The sequence below is a fragment of the Aotus nancymaae genome, unplaced genomic scaffold (assembly GCF_030222135.1).
Source record: "Aotus nancymaae isolate 86718 unplaced genomic scaffold, 86718_ANA_hifiasm-v0.15.2.pri h1tg000019l, whole genome shotgun sequence".
NCBI lineage: Eukaryota > Metazoa > Chordata > Mammalia > Primates > Aotidae > Aotus > Aotus nancymaae.
In genome coordinates this window covers 874,295-889,059 of record NW_026988431.1, presented here as the reverse complement: position 1 = coordinate 889,059, position 14,765 = coordinate 874,295, and the positions used below count along the sequence as shown (strand labels likewise).

The 14,765-nt window shown below is 39.0% G+C and overlaps 1 protein-coding gene across 4 annotated transcripts in view; it reads left to right on the top strand.

Moving 5' to 3' along the window:
• The window catches only part of FBXL2 (F-box and leucine rich repeat protein 2), a 117,732-nt gene that overhangs the window by 70,496 nt on the left and 32,471 nt on the right, over positions 1-14,765 (top strand). For 3 of the 4 annotated variants that reach the window (XR_001104711.2, XM_012435546.2, XM_064378578.1), the window contains exon 5: positions 5,681-5,775. Coding sequence is in view for 2 of the 4 variants with exons in the window: in XM_012435546.2 (XP_012290969.1) it covers positions 5,681-5,775 (95 nt within the window). In the remaining 2 variants the exon portion in view is untranslated. Of the gene's footprint in view, positions 1-5,680; positions 5,776-14,765 lie in introns of those variants that run through there. The other variant, XM_021666477.2, reaches the window with a different exon arrangement.

The following is a 14,765-nucleotide window of genomic DNA, read 5'->3' as shown; positions in this document are numbered from 1 at the left end:
CTCTCAATAAACTAGATATCGATGGAATGTATCTCAAAATAATAAAAGCTATTTATGACAAACCCACAGCCAATATCATAATGAATGGGCAAAAACTAGAAGCATTCCCTTTAAAAACCGGCACTAGACAAGGATGCCCTCTCTCACCACTCCTATTCAATATAGTATTGGAAGTTCTAGCCAGAGTAATTAGGCAAGAAAAAGAAATAAAGAGCATTCAATTAGGAAAAGAAGAGGTCAAATTGTCCCTATTTGCAGACAACATGATTGTATATTTAGAAGACTCCATCGTCTCAGCCCAAAACCTCATTAAGCTGATAAGCAACTTCAGCAAAGTCCCAGGACACAAAATCAATGTGCAGAAATCACAAGCATTCCTACACACCAACAACAGATAGAGAGCCAAATCATGAGCAAACTCCCATTTACAATTGCTACAAAGAGAATAAAATACCTAGGAATACAACTAACAAAGGACATAAAGGACCTCTTCAAGGAGAACTAAAAATCACTGCTCAAGGAAATAAGAGAGGACACAAACAGATGGAAAAACATTCCATGCTCTTGGTTAGGAAGAATCAGTATTGTGAAAATGACCACACTGCCCAAAGTAATTTATAGATTCAGTGCTATCCCCATCAAGCTACCATTGACCTTCTTCACAGAACTGGAAAAAACCACTTTAAACTTCATATGGAACCAAAAGAGAGCCCACATAGCCAAGACAATCCTAAGCAAAAAGAAAAAAGCTGGAGGCATCACGCTACCTGACTTCAAACTATACTACAAGGCTACAGTAATCAAACAGCATGGTACTGGTACCAAAACAGAGTGATAGAACAATGGAACAGAACAGAGGCCTTGGAGGCAACACCACACATCTACAACCATCTGGTCTTTGACACACCAGACAAAAGCAATGGGGAAAGGATTCCCTGTTTAATAAATGGTGTTGGGAAAACTGGCTAGCAGTGTGCAGAAAGCAGAAACTGGACCCCTTCCTGACACCTTACATTAAAATTAACTCCAGATGGATTAAAGATTTAAACATAAGACCTAACACCATAAAAACCCTAGAAGAAAACCTAGGCAACACCATCCAGGACATAGGCATAGGCAAGGACTTCATGACTAAAACACCAAAAGCAATGGCAACAAAAGCTAAAATAGACAAATGGAATCTAATTAAACTTAAGAGCAGGCTGGGTGCGGTGGCTCACGCCTGTAATCCCAGCACTTTGGGAGGCCGAGGCAGGTGGATCATGAGGTCAAGAGATCGAGACCATCCTGGTCAACATGGTGAAACCCCATCTCTACTAAAAATACAAAAAATTAGCTGGGCATGGTGGCCCGTGCCTGTAGTCCCAGCTACTTGGGAGGCTGAGGCAGGAGAATTGCTTGAACCCAGGAGGCGGAGGTTGTGGTGAGCCGAGATCGTGCCATTGCACTCCAGTCTGGGTAACAAGAGCGAAACTCCGTCTCCAAGAAAAAAAAAGACAAAAAAATAAGCTTAAGAGCTTCTGCACAGCAAAAGAAACAATCATTAGAGTGAACCAGCAACCAACAGAATGGGAAAAGAATGTTTGCAATCTACCTATCTGACAAAGGGCTAATATCCAGAATCTACAAAGAACTAAAGCAGATTTACAAGAAAAAAACAAACCCATTCAAAAGTGGGCAAAGGATATGAACAGACACTTTTCAAAAGAAGACATATATGCAGCCAACAAACATATGAAAAAATGCTCATCATCATTGGTCATTAGAGAAATGCCAATCAAAACCACATTGAGATAACATCTCACGCCAGTTAGAATGGCGATCATTAAAAAATCTGGAGACAACAGATGCTGGAGAGGGTGTGGAGAAAAAGGAACACTTTTACACTGTTGGTGGGAGTGTAAATTAGTTCAACCATTGTGGAAGACAGTGTGGCGATTCCTCAAGGATCTAGAAATAGAAATTCCATTTGACCCAGCAATCCCATTACTGGGTATATACCCAAAGGATTGTAAATCGCTGTATTATAAAGACACATGCACATGTATATTCGTTGCATTGCTGTTTACGATAGCAAAGACCTGGAACCAACCCAAATGCCCATCAGTGATAGACTGGACAAAGAAAATGTGGCACGTATACGCTGTGGAATACTATGCAGCCATAAAAAACGACGAGTTTGTGTCCTTCGTAGAGAATGGATGAATCTAAAAACCATCATACTCAGCAAAGTGACACAAGAACAGAAAACCAAACACCACATTTTCTCTCATAAGCAGGTGACAAACAATGAGAACACTTGGGCACAGGGAAGAAAACAACACTCACTGGGCTAGGTGTGGGGTGGAGGGGAGGGGAGGGGATGGAAAGTGGGATGGTGGGGAGAATGGGGAGGGATTGCACCAGGATAAATGCCTGATGTAGGTGATGGGGGTGGGGGTGGGGGTGGGGCATGGAGGGATGGAGACAGCAAACCACCATGGCATGTATGTACCTATGCAACAATCCTGCAGCATGCAGGATGTGCACATGTACACAAGAGTCCAAAATACAATAAAAAAATTATTTTGATATTAAAAAGCACTACTATTTCAAGTAAATATCACTACCTGTGGATTATTTGCTTATAAGATTTTAACTGACTGCTGACTTTCAGCTGACTGCTATATAAACACATCCCAGAAATACTTAAAAGTACAAAGGGGAAGCCAGTTTAAGGTTCACCAGTTACATAAATAATTGAATGTGAAAACCTAAAATAGCTTGCACCAGGTTTCAATCCAGTCGTAACACTTAGCTTCCCTTTTGGGCTAGCACCCTGAGTCCAGCCTAGATTATGAACCAAGTCTTGGGGTCCTCCATAGTCCTTAAACAAGACCCTTTGGAGGATGCTTGCCCTAGGAAACATTTTATGGATAGTCTTAAAAATATGCCCTTTGGGAAGGAAGTGACAACTTTTGGATATGTTGAGAGAAAAGAAAAGTTGCCTGGCACTGCTGTCAGCACTTTGCATACATTAATGCATTTAATTCTCTTCAAAGCACCGTATTAAAGAAACCGAGGCACAGAAAAGGTTGAGTAACTTACCCAAGGTCACTCACCTACTAAGAGGAGACTGTGGTTTCGTTTAACAGTGGGTTGCATGACTGGCACAATTCAAAGAAAAGGCAGAGTAAAGCATACAGGTGGCAAGCATGCAGGTGGCTTTCCTTCATCACGCTTTCCTGAACGCGTGTGCGTTACCTGGAGTTTGGGTTGGCATTTTCTTTGCCTTTAAAACTTGGATATTTTGTTGTCGGTGTTTTCATGGTTATCGAAGATTGTGGTCGGCCAAAAACGAGAAACAAGTAGTGTGTGAATCTAAAGGTGCTAACTCCAAGGGTGCTGAAGCCCATTTTAGGGCTTATTTTTCTCTAAAGCCCTTCATTCTAGAATGAATGCCTACAACATATTGTCTAGTAGATAAGACACAGAGTCATTGGCTTGAATATTGCATTGAAATGGATTTGCTTTTTTCCTCCCTCTTAGTTGGAAACAGTGGAACAGAAAATTGTGTTTGTAGTATTTTAATCCAGTACAAGAACTTTGCCCCAAAAAAGGAGGAATAGAAAGTTTATATAAATGTTACTAACTTGAAATGGAGAACAGTATATTAGTTGCTCCATTTGTAGACATGGGTGTAGAGGTGTGTTTTTTTTTTTCCTGTTTATTAGGAAAATAAATACTTATCTTTGATTTCTAAGTCATAATCTTTTTCCCCCTGATGACAAAGATTTATTTTACACTTGTCTGGAATTTTGCTTCCAAAAATATTAGTAATTATTAATACAGGTAGTCTCAAGAAAGTATAAATGGATGCTAGCAGTATCAAAGGTTGGATTTTCACCATAATTAAGATCTTAAGTAGGTAACAATATGTATCCTATGGGGTTTTTTGTTTGTTTGTTTTTATGAGATGGAGTCTTGCTCTGTCACTCTGGCTGGAATAGTGCAGTGGTGTGATCTTGGCTCACTACAACCTCCGTCTCCCAGACTCAAGCGATTCTCCTACCTCAGCCTCCCGAATAGCTAGGGCTACAGGTGTGCCCTATCATGCTTGACTAATTTTTGTATCGTTAGTAGAGATGGGGTTTCACCATGTTGGCCAGGCTGGTCTTGAGCTCCTGACCTCCAGTGATCTGCCCTCCTCAGCCTCACAAAGTGCAGGGATTACAGGCATAAGCCACTGTGCCCAGCTGTTTTCGTTTTGATGTATCCTGGTGAATTCATCATGCTCACAGTTCAGTGCCAAGATTGCCGTTTTAGAAAATGAGGATAATAGTATTCCAGACATATGAAATTGTTCCTTTTGAACTTTTCCTCCCTTTGGAGGCAGAGGTTGTAGTTAGTATTTATAACTGCCTTCTTCCACGATGCTTTTCTGTATTCCTTTGCTTTCAGCAAACACCTCAGCTGGTCATGGTTCTTTACCTGGTGGAGCGACTCAGACCTTTATTCCTGAAGGGTCTGGTCATTATAGTCCTGCATGGATTGGGTTGTTGTAGTTTGCTACTGGCATAAATCACTGGGCATGGTAGTACTATGGGGTTCCCTAAGGGATCTTCTGTATCCCACACATACTCTTCCTTACCTCCATTTTGGGAGTGTTCATGAAGTTTTTTTGACTATTAAACGAGCCATAATAGTTACAAGAAGTTGTTCCTGAAAAAATAGAAGTTAACCAGGTGCATGTTAGGGATGTGACCTTGGGACAAATCATTTCACCTGGCTAAGTGTCAGTTCTTTATTCTGCAAAGTTGGAGCAGTTATAACTCCCACAGGACTGTTATGAGCGTAACAAGAAATAATATGTATGAAATAATCCTGGTATGTGCCTGTAGTCCTAGCTATGTGGTAGGCTGAAGCAGGAGAATCACTTGAGCCCAGGAGTTAGAGGCTGTAGTGAGCTATGACCACACCACTATATTCCAGTCTGGGCACCAGAGTGAGACCCCACCACCACTAACTCCGTCTCTAAAGTAAAAAAGTGATTTGAAATAGAAAACAATTTTTTTTAAGTGGAAGTGCTTAATCAGTGTTCATTTTCTTTTTGCTTCCTGTAATATCTCTGCCAGTACCCAGCAAAAGTTCCTTTTTCAAAGCAAATGTGTTTAAGAAGGGGACTGCTAAGGAGGATGAGGGGGAGCTTTTACAATGTATTGTTATGCTTTTAAAGTGGTAATGTTTAGCTAAAGTAGGATTTTCTTTTTAAAGCAGCATTGTCTTAGATCTCTGCTCAGTGGCTGATATTCCCACAGCTAACCTCAAAAAGCCTTATGAAAAAAAAAAAAAAAGAAAAAAAAAAAGCCTTATGATCGGCAGAATAGCTGTGAGCCCTGGGTAGGGAAAGCTTAACCCCAGGGCTAAGGCTTTCAAAAGACAGGGTACAGGTTTTTGTTTTTGTGTTTGTTTTTGTTTGTTGGTTGGTTTTAGAATAATTAATGCTTTAATTGAGAATGTTTTTCAGTGCTTGCAGCCCCTTTATGCATTAAGGATAGAACTGAGGTGCAAGAAGAATGTTCCAGAATATCTTCTATTACACTTGGAAAAATATATTCAGTTCCTAGATTTCAGGTTATTTTGCTGTTAGATAAGCAGCATGAAAAAAACTGTATTTTTCCCCCAACTTTCTTGATTAAAGGGTCGAGTGGTGGAAAATATCTCGAAGCGATGCGGTGGATTCCTGAGGAAGCTCAGCTTGCGAGGCTGCATTGGTGTCGGGGATTCCTCCTTGAAGTAAGTCAAATCCAGTGGCTCACTATCATGGCAGCTTGTAGCAGACATCTTCATCAGCAAAAATAAACTAAGCCTATTATATGCTCTGTTAAGATTCTTTCTGTGGTAATTTGCATAGAGTAATGAAAGGACCAAGACTTTGGAATAGCAAACCTGGGTTGGAAACTGAGTTGTTCTGTTGTTAGGGATGTGACCTTAGGACAAATTATTTCACCTGGCTGAGTGTCAGTTCTTTCTTCTGCCAAGTCAGGGCAGTTATAACTCCCACAGGACTGTTATGAGCATAACAAGAAATAATATGTATGAAGTGACTAGCACATAATAATATTATTTGTTCACCTCTTTTATATTCCCTTTTTTTCTGCATCTTCCTAGTTTTCCTCTCATAATATTAGCTACTTTTATATATAAATTGTACTAATTGATAAAATAACTATTTCAGAATTTTCCTTGGTGTAAGCTAGAATTTTGCTTACTCATAATGGGATGTGATTTTTACATTAATTTTATTATAGTTAGCAATATATCTTATCCAACTAAATATTTGCCCCTCTCTTACTGGATAGCCATTATTTATTGGGAATGGTTTTTGTTTTTTGTTGTTGTTGTTTTGTTTTGTTTTTAAGACTGAGTCTCACTCTGTAGCCCAGGCTGGAGTGCAGTGGCACAGTCTCTGCTCATTGCAACCTCCGCCTCCCAGGTTCCAGTGATTCTCTTGCCTCAGCCTCCCGAGTAGCTGGGATTACAGGCATGCACCACCATGCTCTGTTAATTTTTGTATTCTTAGTAGAGATGAGATTTCACCATGTTGGCCAGGCTGATCTCGAATTCCTGACCTCAAGTGATCCACTCGTCTTGGCCTTTCAAAGTGCTGGGATTACAGGCATGAGCCACTGCACCCAGGCTATTGGGAATATTATCAGTGTTAAGGGTGTGTGCTGGCCAGGCACAGTCGCACATGCCTGTAATCTCAGCACTTTGGGAGGATGAAGTGGGAAGATCCCTTGAAGCCAGGAGTTTGAGACCAGCGTGGGCAGCAAAATGAGACCCCTTTCCTAAAAAAAAAAAAAAAGATATGTGCTTTGCGGTTTTCTGGAGACAGAGATGATTTAAACTTTCATGTCTTTATCCTCATGGCCTCTTGTATTGCTTATGAAGTTCACTAAATTACAATGTATCCCCCCCATAACCTTGGAATACACTTTGTGTTCTTGCAGACCTAAATATTACCACAGTGTACAGCAATCACAGACTTCCAGTAAGAATGTGCAACAGAGTGAATGCAGACAGTAGAATTTATAATTCAAACATCTGCTATACCATTTCTAAAAAAAAAAAATTGATTCACAACATCTTTTAAGTATAAAAACACTCACTTTAAATGTTATGGAACAAAATGATTTTCTTTAAATCAAGAAATTCAGTCCATCAAAACAAATTTTCTGCTAATTCGAAAGCTTTATAAACCAGTGGAATGGGGTGATTCTATCTTAATAGGAAGTTTAAATGTACCAATAGGTTTTAAGATAATTTGTAATAGAGAACATAAATCTAATCCTGGTTTCTTTGAAGAAACTCAAATAAATTAGAAGATGTGGATAGTCAATGACGCTATCAAAGAAGTACATTCTTGGCATTTGGAATAAAGTCATATCTACTAGCAAAACAATCTTATGGGACTAAGAATGCTTATTGGTTTACCCTGAGTTTTAGAACAAAAATCTATATAAATTGGTTAGATATCTGTACACATTTTTACATGTGAAGACCAGATTACATTGAGAAATAACTGTAGCTTTATAACATCTGGAAATCAGGTTGTGTTAGTTTTCCAACTTTGCTCTTTTTCAAAGTTGTTTTGGCTACTCCACATCCACCACATTTCCATATGAATTGAATTGTCAATTTTTATAAAACAGTCTGGTGGGATCTTGACTAGGACGGTGTTGAATCTATAGGTCAGTTTGGGGGAGAACTGACATCTTAACAATATTGAGTCTTCCAATCCATGAACATAGTATATCTTTCTGTATATTTAGGTTTTTAAAAATTTCTCTCAGCATGTTTCGTAGTTTTCAGTGTACAGATTGTGCACATCTTTTGTAATATTTATCACCAAGTATTTTGATATACTGTTGTAAGTGTATTTTTCAATTATTCATTTCTAGTAAATGGAAATATTATTGATTTTTGTACATTGATCTTGTTTCCTGTAACCCTGACAAACTCACTTGTTAGTTTTAATAGCTATTTTTAAAAATTCCTTTAGATTTTCTGCATACTCATGTTACCGTAAATGAAGATAGTTTTTCTTCCTTGTTTCTAGTTGATGCCTTTTTTTTCTTTCTTTTTCTTTTTTTTTTTTTTTTTTACCTGATTGTACTGGCTGGAATCTCTAATACAATGTGGAACAGAGTGGTGAAAGTAAATATACTAGCCAAGTTTCTCGATCTTACAGTGAAAGCATTCATTTATGATGTTAGCTATAGATTTTTTTCTAGATGATCATCAAATTGAGGCAATTACCTTCTGAAATTCCTAGTTGGCTGAGTGGTTTTTTTTTTTTTTAATTAGAGATGTTAGATTTTTGTCACATGCTTTATCTCCATCGACATAGATAATCATATGGTTTTTCTTTTTCAGTTTGTTAAGATCATGAATTAGATTGGCTCATTTAAACATGTTTAAACAACCTTCCATCACTCAGATAAAGCCCACTTGAATTGCCATGTATTATATATTTTATATATTATTGGATCCTATTTGCTACAGTTTTGTTAAAAAAAATTTGCATTTGTGCTCATAAGGAATATCGTCTTATGATTTTATTTTCTTATAATGCTTTTTTTCTGGTTTAGGTATCAAGGTAATACTGGCTTCATGGAATGAATTGGGAAGTATTTCCTCCTATTCACATTTCTGGGGATGTGTTCAGTGGCTGACATCTATAATCCCAGTGCTTTGGGAGGCCATGATGGGAGAATCACTTGAGCTCAGGATTTTGAGACCAGCCTGGGCAACACAACAAGACCACATCTCTAAAAAAAAAAAAAATTAAATAGCTGGGTGTGGTGGCACATGCCTGTAGTCCTAGCTATTTGGAAGGCTAAGGTGGGAGGATCACTTGAGCCCAAGGGTTCAAGGCTGCAGTGAGCTATGATCATACCACTGTACTCCAAGCTGGGTGACAGAGACCCTATCTCTAAAAAATACCAAAAAAATTTTTTTTTAATTCTGAGAGTGTTTTTGTACAATTTGTATTTTTTAAAAAAATGTTTTATAGAATTTACTATTGAGGCCATCTGCTCCTACATTTTTTTTTAGGGAAAGGTTTTTAATTACAAATTCAATTTTCTTTTTTTCTTTTTTTTTTTTTTAGATGAGTTTTACTCTTGTTGCCCAGGCTGAACCTCAATAGTACAGCCTTGGCCCACTGCAACCTCAAGCGCTTCTCCTGCCTCAGCCTCCCAAGTAGCTGGGATTAGTGCCTGGCTAATTTTTGTATTTTTAGTAGAAACAGGGTTTCACCATGTTGGCCAGCCTGGTCTTGAACTCCTGACCTCAGGTGATCTGCCTGCCTCAGCCTCCCAAAGTGCTGGGATTACAGGTGTGAGCCACCACACCTGGCCTCAATTTCTTTAATATGTATAGAACTTTTCTGATTATTTCCTTGCAAATGAGTTTTGGTAGTCTGTGTCTTTCAAGAAATTTGTCCATTTCACCTAAGTTCTTGAATTTGTTAGCATTAAGTTGTTTATCATATCCTCTTATCATTTTAATATCTGTGAAATCTGCAGTGATTTCCCCTCTCTGATTTCTGAAATTGGTAATTGTTGTCTTTTTGTGTATGTGTGTGTGTATGTGTGCTTGTCAGTCTGGCTATTAAGAGGTCTGTCAATTTTATTGATATTCTCAAAGAACCAGCTTTCATTTTCACCCATTTTTCATTGTTTTTCTGTATTCTACTTCTTTTATTTCCACTCTGATCTTTATTATTTCCTTCCTTTTGTTTACTTTGGGGTTCATTTGTTTTTGTTTTTTCTCTAGTTTCTTAAGATGGAAGCTCAAGTCATTGATTTGAGACCTTTTTTTCTAGTATGGGAGTTTCATGACATAAACTAAGTAAATACTTTGGGGAAAATTTATGTCAAAAATTCTTGTAAGCTATGTTTTCACTTTCATGCAAAATGCATTCTAATTCCCCTTTTGATTTCTTCCCTGAACCATGGGTTGTTTAGAACAATATTATTTAAATATTTCCAAATATTTGGACATTTTCCAGAATAGCACGTTACTGATTTCTAATTGAATTTAGTTGTGGTCACAGAACATAGTTTGTATGCCCTGAATCCTTTTAATTTTATTGAGACTTTTTTTGTGGCCAATAATATGGTCTCTCTTGGCAAGTGTCCCGTGTACACTTGAAGAGAATGTATGTTCCACTGTTAGATGAAGTGTGCTATAAATACCAGTAGGTCAGGTTGGTTGATAGTGTTGAGCAGATCTTCTGTATTCTTACTGATTTTTTAACTACTAATTTATCAACTAATAAGAGAGGAGTATTGAAATCACTGCCTATAATTTTGCATTTGTTAATTTCTCCTCACAGTCCTATCAGATCTTGCTTCCTGTGTTTTGAAGCTGTTATTGTGCATATAGACGCTTAGAATGGCTATGTCTTTTTTATTGATATGCCTTCTTTTATCCCTGATAATTTTCTTTACTATAAAATCTACTTTGTCTGATATAGTCACTCCAGCTTTCTTTTAACTAGTGTTGGCATTATATAAGTTTTCCTATCATTTTACTTTATTTGTATCCATATTTAAAGTTGATTTCTTATAGGCAGCATATAGTTGGGTGTTGCTTTTTTTTTGAGACAGAGTCTTGCTCTGTCACCCAGGCTGGAGTGCAGTGACACAATCTCCGCTCACTGCAACCTCCACCTCTCAGGTTCAAGCGATTCTTCCGTCTCAGCCTCCCAACTAGCTGGGACTACAGGCATGTGCCACCATGCCTGGCTAATTTTCCGTGTTTTTGGTAGAGACAGGGTTTCACTGTGTGCCAGGATGGTCTTCATCTTCTGAGCTCATGAGCTGCCTGCCTTGGCCTCCAAAGTGCTGGGATTATAGGCATGAGCCACTGTACCTGGCTGGGTGTTGCTTTTTATCCAGTATGACAATCTCTGCTTTTCAATTTGGGTTAGACCATTTGCAGTTAATATGATTATTATGGTTAGGTTTAAATCTACTCTTTTGCTTTTGTTTTCTGTTTGTCCCATACATTTTTTTCCCCTTTCCTCTTTTTCTTCCTTCTTTTAGTTTTTTTTTTTTTTTTTTTTTTTTTGAGACAAGGTCTTGCTCTGTTGCCCAGGCTGGAGTGCAGTGGCACAATCTCAACTCACTGCAGCCTCCACCTCCCAGGTTCAAGTGATTCTCGTGCCTCAGCCTCCCAAGTAGCTGGGATGACAGGCATGCATCACTATGCCTGGCTAAGTTGTGTATTTTTAGTAGAGATGGGGTTTCACCATGTTGCCCAGGCTGGTCTCAAACTCCTGACCTCAAGTGATCTGCCCACTTCGGCCTCCCAAAGTGCTGGATTACAGGCATGAGCCGCCATGCCTGGCTGAGATTAAGTATTTTTTATGATTTAATTTTATATTCTTTTTTAGCTTAGTTTCTATAACTCTTCATATGTTTAGTCGTCGTTTTAGAGTTTATTGAATACGTCTTTAATTTACGACAGTCTCCCTTCATATTGTATTACATAACACTTCCATTTCTTCTCACTCGGTCTTGATGCTATTGTCGTCATACATTTTAATTCTACTTACATAAACTCCATAATAGATTTAGTATTTTTGTTTAACAGTCAATTATTTTTAAGAGATTTATTTATTTAGTTATTTTTATTTATTTATTTTGAGACTGAGTCTCACTGTGTCAGCCAGGCTGGAGTGCAATGGCATGATCTAGGCTCACTGCAACTTCCGCCTCCTGGGTTCAAATGATTCTTGTGCCTCAGCCTCCCAAAGTAGCTGGGACTACAGGCATGTACCACCCCACCTGGCTAATTTTTGTACTTTTGGTAGAGACAGGGCTTCACCTTATTGGCCAGGCTGGTCTCAAACTCCTGGCCTCAAGGGGTCTGCCCACCTCAGCCTCCCAAAGTGTTGGGATTACAAGCATGAGTCACAGTGCCCAGCCTATTTTTAAGATATTTAAATTTAAAAATTGTATGTACCCAAGTAGTTAATATGTCCAGTCATTTCCTTTCTGTAGATATATTTTTTTAATCTGGTGTCATTTTCTTTCTACCTAAATAAATTTTTTTACATTTCTTTTACTGCAAGTCTGATTAATTCTTTCAGCTTTTCTATGTCTAAAAAAATCTATTTTTTCCTTCACTTAAAAAGAATCCTTTCACTGAGTATAGAATTCTATAGTGACCATTTTTTGTTTTCAGTGTTTTAAGGATGGTGCCCCTCTGTTTTCTTGCTTTTTCATTACCAGTGAGAAATCTGCTGTCACCCTTATGTTTTATTCTCTTTATATAACATGGCTTTGTTCTCTGGCTGTTTTTATGGTTTTCTCTATCACTGGTTTCTCTCTCTCTCTCTCTCTCAATGGAGTCTCTCTCTGTCATCCAGGATGGAATGCAGTGGCACAATCTCAGCTCACTGTAACCTCCACCTCCTGAGCTCAAGTGATCCTCTGACCTCAGCCTTCCAAATGGCTGGGACCACAGGCATACGCTACCACACATGGCTAATCTGTCACTAGTTTTGATCAATTTGGTTATGACATGCCTTGGTGTGTTTTTCTTCATGTTGCTTGTACTTGTGGTTCTTTGGGTTCCTTGGGTCTATGGGTTTATTGTTTTCATAAAGTTTGGGAAAATTTTGGCAATTATCTCTTCAGTATTTTTTCCTCCTTCCTCTGTCTCCTCTTATTTAGTGATTCCAGTCACATGTATATTAGGTTGCTTGAAGTTGTCCCACAGTTTATTCATGCTCTGTTCTTTTTCTCTTTTATTCCCCTCTGTGTTTCATTTTTGATAGTTGCTATTGTTACGTCTTCAAGTTCACTAATCTTTTCTTCTGCCATATATAATCTGTTATTAATTTCATCCAGTAAAGTTTTATTTCAGTCATTGTGGTTTTCTTATCTTTTTTTTTTTTTTTTCCAAGATGCAGTCTTGCTCTGTGGCCCAGGCTGGAGTGTAGTGGTGCAATCTTGGCTCACTGCAACCTCCACCTCCTGGGTTCAAGTGATTCTCCTGCCTTAGTCTCCTGAGTAGCTGGAACTACAGGCATGTGCCACCACACCAGCTATTTTTTATTTTTATTTTTTATTTTTTTAGTAGAGACAGGGTTTCACCGTGTTGGCCAGGCTGGTCTTGAACTTTTGACCTCAGGTGATCTGCCTGCCTCGGCCTCCCAAAGTGCTGGCATTACAGGCATGAGCCACTGCACCTGGCTGTTTTTCATATCTAAAAGTTTAACTTGGATCTCTTATTTTTCCATGTGTATATAACATGTTTATTTGTTAGCTTCATAGAAATATAGTCTAGGCAAAAACATTATAACTTTTAATGTCTTTGTTCTTTCTGCTATTTGTGTCAGTTTAGAGTAGGTTTTAGTAGATTACATTTTCTTTTTATTATGGATATATTTTCCTCCTTCTTTGAAAACATGATAATTTTTTGTTCAATGCCAGACATTGTGAATTTTACTTTGTTGGGTGCAGATATTTTTGTATTCCTATAAATACTCTTGGGTTTTGTTCTGGGATACAGTTGAGTTCATTGGGAATAGTTCCTGTTAGGTCTTGTTTTTAAGATTTGTTAGGTTGTATCAAAGCAGTGTTTAGGGCTAATTGTACTCCACTCCTAAAGGAAGACTCTTCTCAATACTCTACCCTATGCCCCCAAGAAATGTGGCATTTTTCACTCTATCTTGGTAGAAATGGACACTGTTCCTTGCCCTGGGTGAGTTCTGGCTACTGTTTGCTTTAATGCTTTTTGTTGATTCTTCTTCCCTGGCCTCGGGCTTTGGGAGTTTCATGACACACATGCACTGATCAGTGTGGTGCTGAATTCTTGTCGTCGTTGTTGTTCTGGAGATACACTCTCACCATGTTGCCTCGGCTGGTCTCAAACTCTTGGGCTCAAGTGATCCTCCTGCTTTGGTCTCCCAAAGTCCTTGGATTACAGGCATGAGCCATCGTGCCTGGCCTGTACTTAAGTCTTGAAGGGCACCCTCCACAGATCTCTGTAGTTTTTGTGACATTCTCTCCACTCCCATGCTCTTGTGAGATAACTCCAGCTGCCTCGGTCTTCCTAGACTCTCAGCCCCATCTCTTCATCTCATACAGTCCATCAGGCACCAGCTTGGTTCCCCATTTCTGTACCAGGGCAGGTTGGAAGGAGCAAATAAGGGTAAGGTTAGGTTTTGATGGCTTTGGGGTATAGCATGAAAGGGTCAGGACTCCATCCCATATGTCAAAACTGTATTTCAAATTGATGGAGATGACTTGAGCTAGTCCCTGCTGAATATGTTAAGCACTGAGTGCTGAATGGGGGGTTTTAATTTGCTGCTTCTGACCTTGCTACCAACCCACAGATCAATGAGGAAGTTTCTCTTCATGACTGAGTGTCCTCACCAGTAAAATCAGTGGGTCTTGACACTGATTGACTGCTGACGTCTATCAATTGCCAGAGATGGTTTCTCTGGAATGGCTCTAGGGTAAGCAAGTGACAGCATGGCACAGTACAAGGTTTGCCCCCTTGCTTCAAATTAATTTTTCTGTAGAGCAGAAGGAGCAGGGAGCTAGGCCTCTATTCTCATGATTTGGTGATGACACCAAGCTGTGGGTGAAGGAGAACTGATTGATGGGTAGTCAGTCTAGGACTCCGCTTCTCAAAATGTGATCCCCAGACTGGCAGCAGTGGCATCACCTGGGGGTTTCCATGAACTGCAGACTGTCAGG